The 23015-nt window shown below is 41.3% G+C and overlaps 1 protein-coding gene across 1 annotated transcript in view; it reads right to left on the bottom strand.

Moving 5' to 3' along the window:
- The window catches only part of APBB2 (amyloid beta (A4) precursor protein-binding, family B, member 2), a 262630-nt gene extending 246129 nt beyond the window's left edge, over window positions 1–16501 (bottom strand). Inside the window, exons 1-2 of the mRNA XM_006873234.1 lie at window positions 16483–16501; window positions 15390–16211 (exon numbers count right to left, since the gene is read on the bottom strand). Coding sequence (XP_006873296.1) covers window positions 15390–16211; window positions 16483–16501 — 841 coding nt within the window. The remainder of the gene's footprint in view (window positions 1–15389; window positions 16212–16482) is intronic.
- Window positions 16502–23015: the final 6514 nt, after the last annotated feature.

Below are 23015 nucleotides of genomic sequence, written 5' to 3' on the forward strand. Positions count from 1 at the left end.
TAAATAAGGCTACCAGTTGTGTTGACATAGCATGGTTTGTGCACTGGCGTTCATGCTTATCCACTACCTGTTGTTGTTGTTGTTGTTAGGGGCTGTCCAGTCAATTCCAATTCATAGCGACCTTCTGCACAACAGGACAAAACACAGCACAATCCAGCACCAATCTCACAGCCCTTGTTATGCTCGACCCCTTGCTGCTGGAATGGTGCCGTTCATCTCCTTGGGTGTCTTCCTCTTTTCCCATGACTCTCCATATCACCAAGCATGGTGCGCTTCTACAGAACTGCTGCTTTTTGATAAAATGTCTGAAACATGAGAGACAAAGTCTAGCCATCCTGGTTTCCACTGATCATTCTGTCTGTAACCCTTCAAACACAGAATTGTTTCTTCATCTGGAAGTCCATGGTTCTTTCAATATTCTTTTTCTGCTTTAACAACTGCCTCTTGGACTATATGCAGGTTTCTCATGAGTACAATTAAGTGTTCTGGAATACTCATTCTCCACAGTGTTGTCCATAGCTTGTCATGATCCACACAGTCGAAAGCCTTTGCGTAGTCAATAAGCACAGCTAAACATCTTTCTGGTATTCTCTGCTTTCAGTCAGGATCCACGGGACATCAGTTAACGATATGCACTATTCCATGTCTCGTCTGAATCCGGCTTGAACCTCTGGCAGTTGCCTACCAATGTACTGCTGCAGCTGTTTTTGAATTATCTTTAGCAAAACTTTACTTGCATGTGATATTGTTGTCATGTTGTCTGATGATTTCTGCATTCCGTTAGGCCACCCTTTCTTTGGAATGGGCACAAATAATGGATCGATTCTAATCGATTAGTTGTCTTTCAATTTTCTTGGTATAAGTGAGTGAGTGCCTCAAGTGCGTTCACAGTTTGTTAAGAAATTTCAATGTGTATTCCATCCAAACCCAGAGCCTTATTCTTTGCAAATGCTTTCAGTGCACCTTGGACTTCTTCCTTCAGTGCCACTGGCTCTAGATGCTACTTTTAAAAATGGGTGAGCACTGACCATTTCTTTTTGGTACTGTAACTCTGTATTCCTTTTATTTTTTTAAGGTTTTATTGTGAATGGAGTGATAGTTTACATGGGAGAATATCAGTTTTACACTCATTGTTTCATTGCAATGATGACAATCTCCTACATTCATCATCATTCAACAGTATTTGCTTCTATTCCCTCTGGTTTTTTGTTTTGTTTTTGGATGGACACAAAAACACTCAGGAATAGATCATCATTTAAACAACCACAAGCACAGTCTTTCTCTTTCCATGAGTTTATAGAGTCCTCGGCTACTCAGCTATTTCTCCAGGTCTTCATCTCTGCCTCCATCTCTGGTGTTGCTGATTCTCTGGATATGGTCCCACTTTCTGCTCATGCTCTTCTACACTGATGGTCCTAGGGTCCTCTATTCCTGGACTGTAAGATTAACTACTCCTCCCTCCCTTTCTGTTACAACACTTCTACAACGACTGTTGTGACAGTCACAATTAGTCATGATAACAGTTACTCACTACTGAGTCATAAGAATCTTATCCCCATCTCTTTTCACCAGACCTGTCTAGATAAGATGAAAACTATTCCAGTGGAGATGATACCTTCCCCCCACCCCCACTCTGAAATTAAACTCCCTCTAGAAAAATTCTAAGCCAGTCTCTTCATGTCTTTTTCACCATTTTAGGTAGCCAATGTCTAAGTTGCTCATCCCTATCAACCTTGTATACAGAGGGAACAGGATTGATACTTGATATAAGACTCCTTCCCTCACAGTTGGTATTTTGAGCTACTACATCCATAAGTATAGGTTAAGTTCATCAAACTGTAGCAATTTACACTTCTTTCTTTTATCAAAAACTTTTTTTTCCCCCCTAATCTTCCTCTAGTCGAGTTCTGATCATCAAGCTAGGTCAAATGGGTATTATGTACAAGTTTGGACATTCTTGTGCTTCTCCCCTCAGTTCATATCAGCTGGACGCTTCACTTTCATCTCTAGCCCTCTGTGGCTATGTTTTTGTCCATGGGCTCAGGAATCCCCAGGTCTCACACCACACTTCTGACCAACCAGCCCTTTCTCTTCTCGCTCTCATCTCCAGGTTGACAGTAGTCTATGGAGCGTGGTTGAACTCAGCCCATTTCTTCATTGCTGCCTTTCCCCCTCTTCCATTCACCAGCAGACCAATGTGGTCACCAGCCAGCTTAACATGCCTGCTCATGTGTTCCCTTTGAGTTTCAGTCTTGGAGGGGAGTTTGTACTGAAGGGACTTGATTACTAGCCTTGATGGCTCCCCAGCAAACAACTTGCTTGTTCCTGTAGTAGCCAATCAGACTGCCATTTTGGACTTTGGGATTTTTCCTGCTGGTCTTCCTTTCAAATATTGTCTGTTTCTTTAACCCTAACCCTCCCATCTTCTTTTCATGCTTTCTGCATCATTCAATATTTTATTCATAGAATCCTTCATTATTTCAAGTTGAGCCTTGAATTTTTTCTTCAGTTCTCTCCACTTGAGAAATGTTAAGCATTTCTAACTTTTTGGTTTTCTAACTCCAAGTCTTTGCACATTTCATTATAATATCTGACTTTGCCTTCTCAAGTTGCCCTTTGACAATTTCTGTTCAGTTCTTTTACTTTAGTATCTTCATTTCTTCCTTTTGGTTTAGCATCTCTATACATGACAGCATGTTTCAGTCTCTTCTGATATTTGTTTTAGTCTTTTCCTTCTTTCTTATCTTCTTAATGGCCTTTTGCTTTCTTCCTGGATGATATTCTTGATGCTATCCACAACTTTTCTGGTTTTCAGTCACTGGTGCCTAATGTATCAAGTCTTTTCTTGAGAAAAACCTTTAAATTCTGATGGGATATGTTCAAGGTGAAATTTTAGCTCTCATGACTTATTGTAATCTTCTTCAGCTTCAGCCTGAACTGAAGCAAGTGACTGTCTGTTCTATAGTCTACCTCCAGCCTTGCTTGGGCTGATGATACGGAGATTTTCCACTGTTTTTTTTTCCCCCCACAGATGTATTCAATTTGATTTCTGTGTGTGCTACCTTGCTAAGTCCCACTGTACAGTCATCCTTTATTGCTGTTTTAAAAAGGTATTTGCAATGAAGAAATTATTGGCCTTGCAAAATTCTATCATGTGATACCCAGTATCATTTCTATCATCAAGGCCGTATTTTCCAACTACTGATCCTTCCTTTGTTTCCAACCTTTCTATTCCATTGCATTGATTATCAATATATCTTGATTGCATGTTTGATGGTTTTCAGACCGAAGAAGTTAATAGAATTCTTCAATTTCACCATCATGGCTTTACTGGTTGGTGCGTAAATTTGACTAACAGTTATATTAACTTGTCTTCCTTGTTGTTGTTGTTATGTGCCGTGGTGTCAGTTCCGACTCATAGCGACCCTATACAGGGTTTCTGAGGCTTTAAATCTTTACAGGAGCAGAAAGCCTCATCATTCTCCCGCAGAACAGCTGGTAATTTCGAACTGTTGGCCATGAGATTAGCAGCCTGATTCGTAACCACTACGCTACCATGTCTTCCTTGTAGGCATATGGATATTATCCTAATAGATCTTGAAATGTTCTTTTTGAGGATGAATGAGATGCCATACTGCTTCAATTTGGCATTCCTGGGATAATAAACCATGTGATTATCAGATTCAAAATGGTCAATACCAGTCCATTTCAGCTCACTAATGCCTATGATGTTAATGCAGTAGACTGCAAAGTTGATTTGAACTACAAGGTCCATGGTTCAAGCTCACCAGCCACTCCTTGGAAAACCCTACACACGGTCTCTATGGGTCGGAACCAACTCAACAGCACTTAACAACAAGAATGCCTAAGATACTGGTCTTTAACCATTCCATTTAATTTCTGACAACTTCTAATTTTCCTAGATTCATACCATGTATAGTCCATGTTCTGATTATTAATGATTGTTTGCAGCTGTTTCTCCTCATTTCTACCTAGCTAACAAAAATTTTCAGTTAGAAAAATTTTTTCAGTTAGTAAGATTAAAAACAATTTAATACATCAAAGAATTCCAACTCTTATTGTGATATGTATCTATCTGCTCAGCAAGGCACATGGAAAGGCAACTAAAACCCAAATGCCCCATGTCCTTGACTCGTAGACCTACACATGCAAACACAAAGGATGTAGCAGGAAGCTCAATTAGTTGCTCCAATTCTTTATTCCTCCCATCTGCTGTTTGGTTGCCATTGAGTTGGTCCCAACTCACAGCCACACTGCATAGGGTTTCCGAGGCTGTGTCTTTGTAGGAACAGAAAGCCTTATCTTTCTCCCACAGTGGCTGGTAGACTCAAACCGCCTTTTGGTTTGTAGTTCAATGTTTATCCTATAGAGTTACCATGCTCACCCATCCCTCCCCAGTTATTTGATACAAACTGTGCTTACTTTTTCAGTTTTTATGTGGCTGTTGTTAGGTGCCATGAAGTTAGTTACAACTCAAGAGACTCTAGGCACAACTGAACAAAATGCCGCCTGCTCCTGTCTCCATCTCCCAGTGGGTGTTATGTCTAAGACCACTGTTGCTACCACTTTGTCAATCCATCTTTTGAAGGGTATTCCTATTTTTTTTGCTGACCCACCACTTTTCCAAGCATATTGTCCTCCTCCAGGGAGGGACTGGTCCCTCCTAATAATATGCCCAAAGTATGAAAGACAAAGACTCACCACCCTAGCTTATAAGGAGCCTTCTGGCTGTACTTCTTCCAACACAAATTTGCTGGTTCTTCTGGAAGTCCATGGTACTTTGAATATTCTTCTCCAACATTAAATTCAAATGTTCTTCCTTATTTATTATTCAATTTTCACATATATGAGGTGATTTTTAAAATACCATGGCTTGGGTAAGGTGCTCCTTAGTCTTCAAAGTGACATCTTTGCTCCTTAACGCTTTACACAGGTGTTTTTCAGCAGCTTTGCCTAATGCAATGTGTCATTTGATTTACATAGGATGTCAAAACAAACAGACAAACCCACTGCCTTCTGGTCCCTTCCAACTTAGAGCAACTGTATGAGGGAAGAACTGCCCTATAAGGGTTTCCAAGGCTGGAATCTGTACAGACGCATACTGCCATTAGCTTTCTCCCCCAGAGGTGCTGGTTTGAACCACCAACCATTTGGTTGTTGTTGTTAAGTGCCCTTGAGTCCATTCTGCTCATCATGACATGGTACAGGGTTTCTGAGACTGTAAATTTTTGCAGGAGCAGCAAGCCTCATCTTTCTCCCGCACAGTGGCAGGTAGACTTGAACTTCTGACATTGTGCTTCATAGTCCATTACTTACTACGTAGCCACAGTGATCCTTATTAATCTTTTGGTCAGCTGTTGTAATAGTTAAGGTTTTGTGTCATCTTGGCTGGGCTAGGATTCTCATTAGTGATTTAGCAGTTACAAACATGGTAACTCCCCAGGGTGATACCTCCTCAGGAGTGGGGCCTGCTCACAGTATACATGAGGCTTGTTTTCTACTGGATCTGGACCCTGCATTGTCATCTGACCACCAGTTCTTTAAACTTGAGCCAGCAGCCTGCCAGATCACCTGCTGATTTTGGGAGTTGTCAGTAGCCTGTCATCTTAACCTGCTGACTAACCTGCCAATCGATCTTAGTTTTATCACCCCTATAGAATCGACTCGACGGCACTTAACAGCAACAACAGCTACACGAGTCAGGAAAGTCATCAGCCTAACATGTGACCCACAGACTTGGAAATTTCTGCCTCTATAACTGTTTCAGTCATCTTTTTCATATTAACCTCTGTGCATGTATGTATATATGTACATATGTTTCACTTAACCACTGTGCCACCGGCCTGTTTATAAAGTAGAATTGTCCTTCAGGGTTTCTACGGTGGCTAATAGGTTAGAACTGCCTGACTTTTGTTAGCGGTTGAGCACTTTAACCACTGTGCAACCAGGACTCCTCATATACTTAAATCTTACATGATGTTGTAAGACAAAAGATTTGATGGCAGGGTGAGTTAAACATTGGGCTGCAACCCAAAAGACCAGCAGTTCAAACCCATCAGCTACTCCAAAGGAGAAGGCTGAAGCCCTGTGTTTTGTGACGTTTACAGCCTTGGAAACCCTATGCATGGCGCAGTTCTGCCCTGTCCTACAAGGGCTTCTATGAGCTCGAATTTGGGCATGCTACAACATGATGGTGATCAAGTTCCACCCATCCAACCAGCATCCAGTAGCATTTAAGGAGTCTCTTATAATGTAAGGAGGTTCACATATGTGCAATGAAGAGCTAGTTTCTGCTTTCAGGGAGGCTTAGTGTCTAAGTGGAAAGTTGTAAGTAAGGCTACAAACCATGATAACAGAGATTTAAAAACAGAAACAAAACCTTCCACAGTTAAGTGGGTCTAGAAAGGTTTCAGAAGAGAGACTATTTATGCTAAATATGGAAAGATCCTAGAAAATATAATTTTCCATTTTTCAGAAGATCAAGATAACTTACGAGTTGAACTGGATGGAATCTGATCTATTCTGCCTGTGGGGCCAAATGCCTGCCTTTCAACACTGTGGTACAGAGGGAAGACACTGGACACTGGGTCAGAAGAGAGCCAGAAAGTATCACGGGCAGTATCTGACCGACAGCAGTCTTGAAGAATTTCATTGTGCCTTCCCCCAGTGACTGTAATTATATGTTGTTGTTCTAAGTACATTCCAGTCAGTTCCGACTCAGAGCAACCCTGTATAGGGTTTCCAAGGAGCGACTGGTGACTTTGAACTGCCAAATGTGAGGTTCAAACCGACCTTGAGGTTAAGTGCTTAACCTATGGTGCCATTCCGGTCCTGGCTTAATTATATAGTCTTAGTTACTATGAGGCAACATCATCAATAAAACTCATATTTAGTACCCAAACCAGATACTGAAAAATACATAGCAGCAAATGGCCTGCTTAAAACATCAACGTCATTTGGGAGACACGAAAAGGGCCTCCATTTTCATTCCTTTAATTAATCCTCAGTTACTAAGCTCACTTGCTATATTCCAGGCACTGAGACTATAGAGATGAAGACAAACTATTTCCTGTTCTTAGGGTCCAGGAAGTCTGAACCAAAATTAGAGTCCAAACAATATGTAATTCCATAATTAAGACACATTTAAACTTTTATATGGCAAGCTACACTGACAAGGATGATCAATATCAAAGTAGTTACTAATATTTATTAAGCTCTTGATGTACGCCAGGCACTGCTATAGGGCTTTTATGAAGATGTTCTAGCTTACTCCTCACAATACATTGATAGAACAGACAGTATTACCACTTTGATTTTACAGAGGAGAGGCCAAATGAACTTACCAGAGGTAGTAAAGTTGGGAGTTGAATCTTCGAGCCTGTACTCGGAATGGTAAGTCTCAGAGAAGCATCTAGCCAACTGTTGCACCATCCAGATGTGGTTTCCTCTGTGTATAATTTTTTTTTTTTTAATTGTCAAAGATTTTATTTTGCTTGAATCCACCATCAACATTCATGAAGCAGCAGTCAAAAAAAATCAAATGATGGACTGCATTAGGCAAATCTGCTGCATGAGATCGCTTTAAAGTATTCAAGAGCAAGCATAGCTTGAGGATTAAAGTACAGCTGATCCAAACCATATTATGTCCTTTTTAAATTTTTATTGTAAATTGAGTGATAGTTTACATGGGAGAACATCGGTTTTACACTCATTGTTTTATTGCAATGATTATAATCTCCTCATTCAACTGTATTTGCTTCTATTCCCTCTGTGTTTTTCTCAGGATGTACACAAAAAACTCAGGAATACATCATCATTTAAGCAACCAATGGGCATATTCTGGAAGCCTGCCTGATGGTCTCTGTGTATCATCTTGCTTTTATACAATTCACCAATGAACTCAATGTCACAGAAATTACTAGGAGACACGAGATCTACCTAGTTTCATGCTCTGTGTCTTCAATTTTACTAAATCACAAATTAAGCTATATTACATGTTGGTACCATTGAAAACCATACCCAAGCAGGAGTCCTGGTGTGGCGCTGTGGGATAATGTGCCAGACTGCAAAGCTGTTTGAACTGCAAGGTCGGCGGTTAAAACTCACCAGCTGTTCCACAGAAACCCTATTAAGGGTCGCTGAGGGTCAGGATCGACTCGATGGCACTAACAACAACAACTATTGAAAACCATAACCAAGCAGTTTGTTACATAACATAGTCTCTCTCAAGACTTTTCAAGAAGAAAACATAAAACACCCAATGATTAACATCATCTAAAAGGAGCTCTGGTAGCGTAGTGGTTACGAATCAGGCTGCGAACCTCAATGTCAGCAGTTCGAAACTACCAGCTGTTCTGCAGGAGAAAGATGAAGCTTTCTTCTCCCATAAAGATTTACAGCCTCAGAAACCCTGTACAGGTTCACTATGAGTTGGAACCAACTCCACGGCACATAACAACAACAACAACACACCATCTGAAAGAGTCTTGGTGGTGTATATAGCCTGTGGCTTGGCTTAGATGTTGGACTGCTAACTGAACTGCGAGGCCAGTAGTTCAAGTCCAAAGGCCACTCTGAAGGAGAAGATGAGTCTGCATTGGCAGTGGCTCTGGGTCCACCCCATCTGATCAATACATATTTCTCTGAGCCTACCTGAGGCCACTGAGGGAACCATGTCTTGGACAAACTCTAACTAGATTAAAAACTCTCACTTTCAAGAACTAAAACGATGCAACCCTTTCTTTTAGAATTGGGGTCAAGGCACTCTTTTTAACTTTTCTAAACTCTGAGGAAAACCCAGTCATTTCACAGATGCTTTTGTTTTTCCTAATAGCCTACAAGGTTTCTCAAAGGACAAACTACACAGGAGGAAAAGAGCAGCAACATATTGTATACATGACTGATGGTGCAAAAACAGTTATGAAAAAGCTGGAGGGGGCAATTCAGAAAGAAAGGGAAATAGAAGGTAGTCAATCTCTGGTTAGGCAGTGCATTTTATTTTACAAATAACATTCTAATGTGAAAAGGATGCCCCTAAGGTAGAAGGAGCCCATTCCACTTTTCTAGGTCCCCCAAAGTGCTGTCTACAATCCAAAAATAGTTGTGTCATGATTTAGTCATAAAACATACACCGCTGTGATGAGTAAACATTCAACACACAGCAAATACGACATATACTTCATGCATAGGTACTATCGCACTGCACACCAAAATCTTACAAAATATCCTTTTTCTTCTCTTTCAACAGTTAACATGCTAGTGCACGTGTGTGTATATGTGTGTGTGTGTGTGTGCATGTGCGCTATTGCTGTTAGTGCCATCGAGGTGTATGCGATTCATAACTACCTTGTTTAGGGTTTCCGAAGAGTGTTTGATAGATTTGAACCACCGACCTTGCAATCCAGTGCTTATCCTCACATTTAGTATAACAAATATGAAATGATTAACCATGTCAGATGCTTCTGTTTCCAGCTTAGATTTATGTAGTAACTAGACATGTAACAGCATTGATTATTTGAAAGGTTTTGTCCGTTTGTGATATTACATTATTTAGCAAAATTTGTTCTGTAAATAATCATGAGTAAATTACTGTCTCCATTGCTTTCTTAGCTACTATGTGTAGTTATCTTTCCATAAATTTTAATCTGGTAGTGTAGTGCTTAAGAATTGGACTGTGAACCGCAAGGTCAGCAGTTCGAAACTACCAGCTGTTCTGCGGGAGAAAGATGAGGCGTTCTGCTCCCGTAAAGATTTACAGCCTCGGAAACCCTGTACAGGGTCGCTATGATTCGGAACCGACTCCACGGCACACAACAACAACAACAATATATACAGAAGTTTGTTGTTGTTGTTGTTGCTGAGTGCCATCAAGTCGGTTCTGACCCTTAGCGACCCTGAAGAGGGTTTCCGAGGCTGTAAATCTTTACGGGAGCAGAAAGCCTCATCTTTCTCCCGCGGAGCACCTGGTACTTTTGAACTGCTGACCTTACAGTTCGCAGCCCGATTTGTAACCATTATGCTACCAGAGCTCCTTATACAAAGTTTAGGTGTTAAAAATAAAGATTGTTTTAGGACAGATTGTAAGAAAATGTGAGCATATCAAATGTCCTTCGTAAGAATTTTTTTAAGGGTATACCAGTTCTAGGGAGTCTCAAATGAAGAGTGTGGTTGGTTTGAACTGCAAGGTCTGTTTGACCTCCATATATATGGAGTGCTTACGTGGTTGCATATGCATGCTACAGTATAATGCACTGGACCATAAGGCCAGTTTAAACTGCACAGAGTTTGAATTGCAGAGGGTTTCTGAGGTTGTACATCTTTGCGGGAACAGAAAGCCTCATCTTTCTCCCACGAAGCAGTTTGTAGGCTTGAACTGCCAACTTGCTGTTAGCAGTTCAGTGCTTTTTCTACAAAACCACGGTGCTCCATATATACATAAGTTGTTACGTGCCGTTGAGTCAGTTTACACAGATACACACACACACACACACACACACACACACACACACACACATGTATACATGGAGTCCCGGTGGTGTGCTGTAGGATCAGCACTGGACTGCTAACCACAAGGTTTGTGGTTCCAACATACCAGTCAACCCTTGGAAGCCCTATACAGGTTTGTTCTGAGTCAGAATTGATTCAAAGACACTGAACAACAGCATAAACGTACATATACACACAAATATATGTTGCTGTTGTTAGTTGCTGTGGACTATTCAAGCATAAACAATCCTTGTTGGAATAAGTACAGCCAAAATGCTCCCTGGTAGCCAAGATGGCCAGACTTCGTCTCTCATACTTTGGACATAGTATCAGGAGAGATCAGCCCCTGGTAGAGGATATCATGCTTGGTAAAGTGGAGGGTCAGAGAAAAAGAGGAAGACCTTCAACAAGATGGATTGTCACAGTGGCAGCATCAGTGGGCTTAAGCGTAACGATTGTGAGGTTGGCTTAGAATCGGCCAGTGTTTCGTTCTATTGTGCATAGGGTTGCTATGAGTTGGTACAAATTCAATGGCACCTAACAACAAAAATTATTGTTAATTTCTTGGAAAGAAATCAATAGCTCTCATTAGTTGTACAGCTACTATAAATACTAAAGTTTGTCTGTTGTGCTAATCCCATATGAGTACTCACTGTATGAGCTCATTTTCTGGGGTTAAAAAAAGATGGTAGCTAACAACAACATACATACATAATATACAAAACATATATAATGAACATGAATTTCACCATTACAAATGAAACACAATATTCAGTTTAATCAGACTGATCATTTAAAATGATCTAGCTAGCAGTATGTTTCAATGAAAATATGAAATTAAGAGAAATACCAATGGTGAATAATCACCTAATTTATTTCACTCACAAATGTATGCAGTGTTTGCTACCTGAAACTCTTAAGTATGCTCATGAAGTAAAAACATTTCTTTTTAGTAGGAATTCACAACAGGTTCTGAGATAATTCCAAAAAAGAGTTCCCAAAATTATTAGTATTTTGGGAGATTGTAGACAAAATAGCACAGTTCTTTCCAAAGTAACCATGTTGCAGGATATCACAGGTTTAACTTCGCAAATGTGTTTTAAAAACTCAAACTAATTGCTTTAGTTATAACTAACACATTCTAATGAGTATTATGTGCCAAAATACCCATCCTTTAGTGATTCACTAAGAAAACCAGTTGCCATCAAGTTGATTCCACCTTGGTAGCCCTGTGTATGTCACAGTAGAGTTATACTCCATAAGGCTTTCAATACCAAATGTTCCAAAAGCAGACTGCCAGGTTTTTCTTCTGAGGCACCCCTGGTAGACCTTTAGGTTAGTAGTTCAGCACATTAACCATCTGCATTACCCAGGGACTCCAAATCTGAAGCCATGGTGATGGCTTCAGAAATAGCCAGCAGCATACAGTCATCCTTACTTTAAAGTTCACAAGTCATCAAAATCAACTCTGAAGGTAAAAACTGAGTGTATCTTCCCAGCAGTTCAGCAAACTCTCACCCCACAGTCCAGCACTAAAATGGGTCTGCGGAGAAACCGAACACAAATCAGCAGCAGGATACCGAGTGAACCAGTGGTGAGCGAAATAGCAGAGAGGAGTGCAAAAGGCTTCTAGAGAGGGAAGCCCAGTAGATGGAACAGCAAGCACACGCTCGCTCAGCCTAGACTTGGCGCTCTGCACAGATCCTTTCTATCTGAAACCAGCACTCATAAGTGAAGAGGTTGTGACTAGGAGCAATCCAAGTCCTCATCAGAGAGTCACTCCATAACCTTTACCGCAGTGGAATAGCAGCATGATACAAAGAAAACCGTGAGAGCCGGAACGCAATGGGACTGTCATTTTTCAAGGTCCTGAAAAGTTTCTGTGTAGTCTAACCACTTTTCTATTGTCTTTTTTTTTTGGTATGGAAAATATTTGAGTTTTCCTTCTCTGTCACGTTGCCACCTTATGTTCCATCTTGTGCAGGTTTCACCATATGAGGGGGTTTCAAAAGTTTGTGGAAAACAGAACTGAAAGATAATGGGATTTTATCACAAACTTTTTGAAAGTCCTCATATTTAAAACATGGGTAGAAAAGCTGTATGTATGTGCTGATCTGGTCTAATCTACAAAACATCAGTAGATTCTAAGTGGTAAAAGCAAACCATTCATAAAACAATCTAATCTGAGTAGTGTTTTTGTTTGTTTCTTTCAACCATTTTAAAAAATATATTAAATTTCAAAGAGAAAACAAGCTAAGGAACCCTCATGTACCCAAGCCCCAGTGCTCACAATTATTGCTGTTGCTGTTAAGTGCAATCGAGTCAGTTCCAACTCATAGCAACCCTGTATGAGGTTTCCAAGGAAGCAGCTGGTTGAGTTTGAACCACCAACCATGTGGCTCAAATTGACCTTGTAGTTCAGTGCTTTATACCACAGTGCCACACCAAGACTTCCGTTTCATTTTTTATTCCCTTCACAATAATTCTGAAGAAAATCACAAACTGTTACTTAGGTATACATCTGTAAAAAAAATTTTTTTTAAGTTGTGAAAGACTCAATATTGACTCATGATGACCCCATATGTGTCAGAGTAGAATTGCACTCCTCACGGTTTTCAATGGTTGCTTTGGAGGAACGAGATTGCCAGGACTTTCTTCTGAGGTGCCTCTGGGTAAACTCAAACCTCTAACCTTTTGGTTAGCAGTCAAATGCATTAAGCATTTGCACCACTCAGGGACCCCCTCTAGAGAGTAAGGACTCTTTAATATATATATCATTACTATATAACTTGGGTAAATTTTAAAAATGTTGATTGGTTGTTGTTAAGTGCCATCGAGTCAGTTTCGACTCATGGCAATACTATATAGGATTTCCAAGGCTGTAAATTTTTATGGGCGCAGAAAGCCTCATTTTACTCTCACAGAGTATCTGGTAGATTAGAATTGCTGACCATGTGGTTTGCAGTCCAACTCATAACCCACTCGACTACCAGGGCAAGGGTGTACACTTCACTTAATAGCTTTCAGTAAATTAGAAATTTAACTGCAACAGAACATGCTGTGCCTGCAAGAGTAGAAGAAAAGCTGCCAAGACCAGAGGAAGACACTGAGGCCTCAGTGGACCACAGAGAAACCAGGAGGTGGAGCTTAGCTGTGAGATACTCTAGGAAACTTTGATGCAGAGTCACACAGTACTAGGTGACAATGTCTGTCAACTACAGGATAGGAATTCACTAAGTGGGTCCAAAGTAATATAGGATTATGAATTCAGGGATGTTACTAAACACAATTATGAGTCCAATAATGTACAGGTTTAGACATTTCTGAGTTGAAACAGACTCAACTCAACAACAGAGGGCTGATGAGAGAGGTTATTTAAATGACTGGGATTTTAAAGAGCATCTCAAAACTGTTCTGTTTTTGTACATCTTAGTGTCTTCCTATTCTTTCCCTTATTCAAGCTCGTTGCGATTTTTACACCTTATAGATTTACAGCTATAGAATAAACACTGGACTGCTAACAACAAAGTCAGCATTTCAAACCTACTAGTCGCTCCATAGGAGAAAATAAAGTTTTCTATTCCCATCAAGACTTATAGCCTCAGAAGCCCTATAAAGGGCCACTATGGAGTCCTGGTGTGGCACTATGAGTTAATGCGCCAGACAGCAAAGCCGTTTGAACTGCAAGGTCAGTGGTTCAAACTCACCAGCAACTCCTTCGAAACTCTATACAGGGTTGCTATGGGTCGGGATCGACTCAGTGGCACTAACAACAACAACAACATGGCTCAAATTAACCAGATGGCAGTAGGTTTGGTTTGTTGTTTTTTGGGGGGGTGGGATTTTTCTTTTCTTGTTTGGTGCTTCTCTCTGTTCTTTTTGCTCTATATGAATCACATTACCATAGCCTTGGGACCCACTAGGGTAATTGCTGGGGATACTTTAAGTAAGTATTCTTAGGGACTGCTTGTTTATATTGAATTTGCATATAAAATTTTTCTTCATATTTTAAAATCTTATTAGGGCTTAGCAGGGCTATCCAAAGATGAGGTTAAAAGTTTCTGTCAAAACCCTGACACTTCTGACATAGCCAAAGATTTCACAAATGTAGATGAAAGTAAAACAGACTAACAAATAAAAAGACTGGTCTTAAATATACTAATTAAAAACCTAAACTTCTGAACCTATTGCTTTTACATATAAGGCACCGTGTAAATAACATACACATATAACATGCTTAGTGCTCATAGGAACCTAAGGCCAAGGGGATTGGGTGACACACAAAAACCATATAATGCTATACATTATCTGCATACAAATACTGTATGTGTTTTAAATACCTTTTACTTAACTTCGAACTACTTGAACAACACTAAATAGAACACTCCCCAGAAAGGCCAAAAGGAAAACATCTTTAAAAACAAACTTTAAACTTTACATCAGCTTAGGCATAAATATGTTCTTTTGAGGCTTTTAAGAGTTGCTTCTCTTAAGCTCAACCCCCATAACTCTATTTAATTATTTTGCTTAACAAAACGCAGCATTTCTAATAATACAGAAATACTCCCAATCACTTAGAAGTATACCTTCTAAACAGATGATGGCTTACTGTACTTAATCTCAAAGGCATATTTATTTCTATGATAAAACTGCTTACCAGAATAGACAGCAGCTTATGTGTGACCCAAAAAAAAACTCACCCAAAACTATGGTCGGCAGAAAAATCTAACAATATTTTCCACACAAATCACCTAATTTTACCCCAAGAGGCTCTGATTCTTCTCAGTCTGGAAATCTACTTTTTCAGTCTGGAAATTTACTTCCTGATAATGACAACAACCATCACACAGTGCCATCATAAGCTAGCCTTTTGCCAAGGATACCTGTTTCATCCGGCGAGCTGGGGGAGGCGCTGTCTTGAGACAATGTTGTCCAGCTAGACTCCTCGTCGCTCGGTGCCAGGTTCTGGATCCGGTGGAGAGCACAGTCAGTTTTAGCCCCTGTTTTAGGATGATCCTTCTTGGTCTCTGGACTGGATGACACTGTGGCGACTTGGCCATCTTCAGGGCTGGACTGGGGCTTGTTTGGTTTCTGCAGCAGCAAATCCCCGTTCCCAAGGATGGTGGCAGCCTGACCCTGGCCTGGCTGAGATTTCTCTTCCACAACCCCATGGCAGTTGCCCAGGGTCTGTTCTAGTTCCCTGGCTGAGGTTTCCAGGTCTGCATAGTAATTGAGGAAGCTCTTGGTTCTCCTGGGCTGGGAGGGTAAAATTTCACCACCAGAGGAATCCTGTGGATGGGGCTCTTTACCCTCTAATTTCTCAGAAGTGATGTTTATGACTGCAGCAGGGTTGATGTTTTTGTTGGGGTCCTGCTGCTGCTGCCCTTGATCTGCAGCTTTCCGGAGCTGGTTCTCCCCATTTTTCACCAGTTTGATGTTGGCAGAGCTGTTCCCCAGCAGGGGTTGTGTGGCTGGATCAGAGAGGCCCATGGCCGCCTGGATGTTAGTCAGTGCATATTTTTTCCTGCATTTAGGGGGTGTGCTGTTCTTGGTTTCTGTGTGTTTTATTTCAGCATTCAACAGTTCATTGTGGGAGGAACGGAGATTAAGGGTATTTGGTGGAGTGGCTGGGCTGTTTCGATTCGCGACATCTGTGGTTCCGCTGCTGGCCATAAACACTGCCAAGGAGTCTACACCTGAGTCAGCTGGAAAAAAAAGAAGATGGGCATTAGATGTCCGCCGTAATTATATTGCTTAACATACAGAGAGAGCCAACATCTTTCTATGGAAAACCAAAAGAATGAATACTAACTGACCCGTTCCACTCTCTAGTTCACCATCTGCTCACATATTAAATTGTTATTGTTGTTGTTGTTAAATGTCATCAAGTTGGTTCCGATTCATAGTGACCCTGTTTCTGCAGAGTTGAGTTTCGGCTGGTGAGTTTGAACCACTGACCTTGCAGTTCAAACCAACCCATGGACTTGTGGTCCATCGCTTATCCTACAGCACCACATATTAAACAAAAGCCACTAAAGGGCTTAATGTGGATATACAAAAGCCAGTTTATATATAAGATTAAGAGGTTTGAAGATCCAAATTTAACTTAGAATTAAAAAAAAAAAATCTCTTTGGAATTTAAATAAAAGCATTTTCTTATAGCAGCTGGTTTTTATTAACCACAATTTTGAAAGTCATCCCCCTTCTAAACATCTATACCACATTTTTATCCTGTAGTCCTTCAGGCAATAAGAAAAAAAGAATTACTAAGAATTTCTTTGGGCTCTGGCTTTCTTAATTAACCTGAGAGGCCATTGTTTGATGATGCCCCATTAGTTTGAGGTCATTTTTTTCAGCCATGTTTAGAAATTGTGTTCTAAATGTTTGGAAAAAACCAAACCACCATTAGAGTTTGCTAATGCCTTCGTGAACTTTTTTTTTTTTTTTTTTAACCCTTGCTGTAGTACTTGCATGAAACAGAGATTGTGAGGGAATGGCTTAATTTCTCTAGAACACAGACTATTACTAATAATTCAACACTAGGAGCCTTTGGCTACAGACAACATGTCGAAGTCCCCAAAGAAGTTTGAATATATTTCTCTGAATTAAAAGACAGACTCAGCTGTTCGCAGTCATTCATGTGCCCTTACAGAACTCCTGGCAAACGTTCTGACAGCTGCATTTATCACTGGTATTGTTCACACCATCAGAGTTTTATTCCATGTGTCTCTGGCTAGGAAGACGGGAAGGTTTCTCAGATTAGAAGGGCATCAAATCCATCAGCAAAAATTCCTAAGGCTTCAGATTTCTCAGTGTGTGAGGAATGACTGATCCCTTGTCTTCCATGGAACCCTCTTGAGTTCTACATCAGCAACAGAGTAACCAAGAAGCAGCTCCTGACATTCCTGAAATTGTACTCTGACAACTCCCTCTTTCTCCTCTAGGCAAGTTAGGGACTTCAACAGGAGACAACAAAAATGTTCCCCTATTGGGGAGCTTTTATCTCTCTCTCTCTCTCCTCAAATTCCCTGGCTGGGCGAGTTTTCAAGAGTTACTCATTCCTTCTAGAATCCATGAACTTTCAGGAAGCTAGGTAATGCCTACAGTCTCTAGGCAATGGGAACGTTTCGTGGAGTGACAGTGTGGTCTACAGAGATAGTATGTAGGAGCCATATCCCAACGTGGTTAGAATGTGGGCCTCACTCTTTAAAAATGTTATTTATCAGGATCCCGGTCTACTCATTTGTCTATCTCAGCTCTTGGGTCTCTTTTTATAGAAATAGAGACTCTGTTTAGTATGTTTCTCTCTTTTAAACAATATGCTGCCAAGTGAATTTTCTTTTCATTGTTTTGTCTTCTCTTTTGGTTCCTAATAACCAATTGGATGGAAAACATCTGTTTCGATTTAAAATCCAGCCTTACTTAGCAGTAACATTTGATCAGAGAAGGGTCCAAAATTAAGTTTCCCCTGAGATACATGTCCACAGCACAGAAAGACAAAAGGAACTATTTAGACATGGGTGGTTAAGGAGCCATGGTGACATAATGGCTGAAGTACTCGGCTGCTAACCAAGCGGTCAGAGGTTTGAACCCACCATCTGCTCTGCAGGAAGATTTGGCAGTCTACTTGTGAAAGACTTCTGCGTTGGAAGCCCCTATGAGTCAGAATTGACCCAATGGTGGGGTTTTGTTGTTGTTGCTCTCTATTGTACATGGTGCTGGTAGTGGTTGTGTGCCCTGGAGTCAGTTCCAACACATACTGACCCTGTAGAGGGTTTCCAAGGCTATAAATCTTTTTACAGGAGCAGAAAGTCTCATCTTCCTCCCAGTTTAGGTACTTACAGTGGCCTTAATATAAGAAGGCTCGAAATCTGCTGGCTTCTTAAAAGGTATGCCAAAAGATGTCTAAGAGTCAGTTTCATGATGTTCTAAGCAATGTTATTAGGGAGAATGAATGTGGCATTGCAGGATAAGCACTGGACTGCTAAGCACAAAGTTGGTGGTTAAAACCCACCAGCTGCTCCTCAGAAACCTATACAGGGTCACTATGAGTCAAAGTGATTCGAAAACACTTTAGCAAGAAAACATACTCAGAAAGACGATGCCAGAATTTTAGGTGATTTAGTATTTGAGCAGTTTCATATCCTGGAGGTGACAGAAAAAAATCATTTACCCATTTTCTCATCTGCCTTTGGAATGCCTCTCCTTCCCTGCGCCCCTTTTAATTCTCCTGTTTCGAGGGGGACGGGCAGGGGATGAGTGGGATTGTCACACCAATAGTACCATCCAATATAAACTGTTTTGTAGCTGCTGTTTATATTTATCAAGACCTGAAAACAACTTGAGTATGTCTTAAATACAAGGGAGCTTCAAAAATTCATGGAAAACTGGGATCAAAAGACAACGGAATTTTTTCCACAAACTTCTTGAAGCCACCTTATATTAAATAATGATACCATATAAAGGCAAAATAAAAAGTTTAGTCCTAGAACTAAGTCAGATAAGCTAACTCTATGAAGTACACATTGCCTTCAGGACCTCTATAATGTATTAACTGGGAAGTCATCTGGACTCAGAAAGTTAATGAAACAGGCACTAAAACCACTGCGATCGAGTTGACCCTGATTTATAGCAACCCTATATAGGGTTTCAGAGAATGCAAATCTTTAGGGGAGCAGTCAGCCTCATCTTTCTCCCAGAGTGGACAGTGGATTAGTAGCCCAAAGCCTAACCCATGTGGTTAGTAGCCCAAAGCCTAACCCACTGCACCACCAGGGCTCCTGATGAAGTAGTTAACACACTGTTACTGAGTCAATTCCACCTCACAGGGACCCTGCATAGGGTTTCTGATTTTCTGTTGATTTTGAGCCGCAGACCCTGTGGTTGGCACTCCAGTGCTTATCTTACAGAGCCACATTAGGACTCTAGAGACTAGAAAGATCATGGTTTTAGGAAGTAAGGCCCAAAAGTGGGAAGAGCTGCCCATGAGGGTCAAGAGTAAGAACTCAAGGTCAAAGTGACTAGGGCTCAGCCCTGTCCTTATCTGGGAAACAGGGACAATAACAGTACCTGAAGGTGTGAGGATGAAAATGAGAACCAAAATCAGTGTGAGCCCCTCAACCATCTTTCCCGTAAGTCACAGAGCATGGGGGGCCTGCCAAAGTCCTCACGCTAAGCACTGGGTTATGTGGGCCAAGTGACAGAGAGAGTCTGATTGCAGAAAGACACACAGGGTGCAGACTACCAAAAAAGACAAAGGAATTGGTTCTAGGAGGGATTAATTATGAGGAAACAAATCTATACCTCAGGCTTAAGGAGGAAGAGGTTTGTGTTTCCTTTAGTAAGGAAAGGAAATCTTATAATGTCTCTTGAAATCTGTTTTCATTGGAACAAAAAAGGTTATTTCCAAACTCCTTAATGTGATAGACAGGAACTTTAACTCCCCATGTCTTTGTCTATAAAATGGGGATAATGATAGTATCCATGACTTCTTGAGCTGTAGACAGAGAGAGAAAACTGACAAGTATTTTGACAGCCTGACATAAGAGCTCAGTAAATGTCATTGTTACTTGCCATTAAACTGTCTCCAATGCATGCCAAGTGTATGTGTAACCAAACAAAATACTGCCGACCCTGGGCTACCTTCATGGTCATGGATGGTGTGAGTGAATACATTCGGTGACTGGTATCCACAGCTTCCTCCCTTCCCTGTATATTTCTGTCACTGACCACCATCCTTTAATTGGGCACTTTCTTCTTGTCAGGCACTGTGCCGGGGATGCAGAAACAAAGACACACAAGTTCAGTCTCTGAACTCTAAATGCTTTCAGCCTCATGGAAGAGAAACACATGGACAATAAATAACATCAATGTTAATGGTGCAGCAACAGAGTTAGTCAGGGTGGAAGGGAGAGGACAAAAACAATGAAGTGATCTTCTTACTTCAGGATGGGGAAGATCTGAAAGTGAGAGAAGGTGGGTTTGCCTGAGCAAACCAAGACATGAATATAGAAGTGGTAGAGTCAGGCGTGCTCCAAGAGCATGGACTTGACCCTGAGGTGGAGAAGAACAAGCAGTTCAGCAGCGCCATGCAGGGAGACTTGCAGGCTGAGGGTGGTGGTGGTGGTGGTGGTGGGTGAGTGGGTCACATATGTGCATATACTGGGAAGCACAGCTTGTCCGCAGTACAAGAAGATAAGTATGAAGGTAAGGTATTAGAGAAACAATATGAACCAATTAAAACCATCATTGTTACCAGAGAAACCAGTAGAATGAAGTAGAACAGGGATCTCTCCTTCACCAGCTGGTTCTGCCTCACAGCCCCCTGTATAGGGTATCTGAGGAGTGGCTGATGGGCTTGAACCACCAACCTTATAGTTAGTAGTCCAGTGCTTGATACTACAGCACCACAGCATGAATCCCTAAATTCAATACTTTGTGCCCTGGTGGGATGTGAACCCACAAACTCTGGGTTAGGAGACAAATGCCTTATCCATTAGGCCCATAGAGAATTATGTCAGGATTAAGCAAGAATTTCCTTAAGTTTGATATCAAGATCCAAAAATAAGTTGATTTTGACTTTACCTTGAAGGAGATTGTATTTGAAACCTTTCTTAGAAGCTACAGTGGGAGCTAATCTCTATCAGTGGTGGTGGTGGTAAGTGTGGTCGAGTTTATTCCAACTCATGGCGACCCTGTACTGGGTTTCCAAGGAACAGCTGCGGACTGTGAAGTGGTGATCTTGTGGTCAGCAATCCAGTGCTTATCCTACAGTACCACACCAGGACTCCCAAATTCCTTCATGTTGTTGTCGTTATCAGTGCTTCAGTGCAAGATGGTACATCAACAGAGGTGTCTCTCTCTCTCTCTCCTAGACAGCAAGCTCCTTGAAGACAACAACTATTTCATTCACTTTTTTTTTTTTTAATGTTTTATTGTGAATTATGTGATCGTTTCCATGGGAGAACATAAGCTTTACATTCATCCTATCGTTTATCTTCTCATTGCCATGGTTACAATCCCCTCCATGCATCATCAGACAACCAAAAGTTATACCCTGCAAGTCTGCCCGCCTTGTCATCAGCACACAGTCCCTCTCCCTCTCTGGGTCTAGAGTCTCTAGCCGCTCCATCTCTCCACATCATTGTCTCTGCCTCCATCTCTGGTATCACTGCCTCTCTGGGTAGGGTCTCGCACTCCGCTCTACTCCCTTGATGGTCCCAGAGACCTCCGCTCCTGAACTGCATAGTCAATCACTCCCTTCATTTTGCTACAAAATGTCCACTTTCCCAGTCAGTCCTGACAGCAATCATTCACCATTGTACCACAAGGGACCTATCCCCATCTCCTTTCATCAGCCCCACCCAGGCAGACTGGATACTACTCAGCGGAGATTTTACCTTCCTCCGTGCCCTCTGTATCTAGGCTTCCTCTTGAAAACTTGTAAGCCAGTCACTTCTTGCCTTGGTAGGTTCTCCCCCCGACCCCCATATTGGGTAGCCATGTCCAAGTTGCCCATCCCTGTCTACTCTGCGTATGGAGGGGGAGGCAATGATCCTCACTATAAAGATTTGATCCCTCTTTTGAGCTACTGCATCCATAGGTGTAGGTCAAGTTCATCAAACTGTATCAGGTTACTTTTTTTTTCCTCTTCTTTCTTCTTTCAGTTGAGCTCTGGTCATCCAGTCATTGCAGCCAGGTTAAATGGGTATTATCTGCAAGTGTGGGTGTTCTTATGCATGTGCCCTCTCTTCTTATCAGCTGGATGCTTCACTCTCCACTCTAGTCCTCTGTGGCTATGTCACTGACTCTGAGCCCAAGAGTCCCCATGTCTTGCCACACTGCTAGCCAATCAGGTCTCCACCCAGGTTCACAGGAATCTATTGAACATTGTAGACCTTAGCTTGCAGCTTCATTCCAGTTTTTCCCTCACTTCCCCTTATTAGTGAGGAATGTGGTCACCAATCATAGTGCATGTCTGCTCCTGTATTCCCACTGAGTCTTAGTCTTGGAAGGGAGTTTCCCCTGAGGGGATCCAACCACTTGCCTTGATGTCTCCTGGGCAAGCAACTTGCTTGTTCTTGTAGCAATCAGTCGGACTGCCATTATTGTTTTGTATTTTTCCTGTCGGTCTTTCATTAAAAAAGTATCTTCTGTTTTTCTGGCTGCTCCAGGCTGGTTTGCTTGTACTTTCAAGTAGAAATTTCCCATCTCAGAAGCTTCTGGATGCGGTTCAGGATTTCACCTATAGTCTTATGTAATATAGAGGCTATGCAGGAAGCCTCCTTCACTGGGCAGCTTATGGCCCCACTTTAGCTATTCCAATCAGTTATATGCAGAACACGGACTTACAAGCTTACTAGGGTGATATTTCTTGCTATTCCTTTTTCTCCCCCTGAGGTATCTGTTTTATAATGGTATGAGACAGAGAAACCAAGATTCAAAAGACAGCCAAGCATCTTAACATTATTTCCCCCCTTTTCCCCATTCCACCCATGTCTCAATCCCTG

The sequence above is a fragment of the Chrysochloris asiatica genome, unplaced genomic scaffold (genome assembly GCF_000296735.1).
Source record: "Chrysochloris asiatica unplaced genomic scaffold, ChrAsi1.0 scaffold00230, whole genome shotgun sequence".
Classification (NCBI taxonomy): Eukaryota; Metazoa; Chordata; class Mammalia; order Afrosoricida; family Chrysochloridae; genus Chrysochloris; species Chrysochloris asiatica.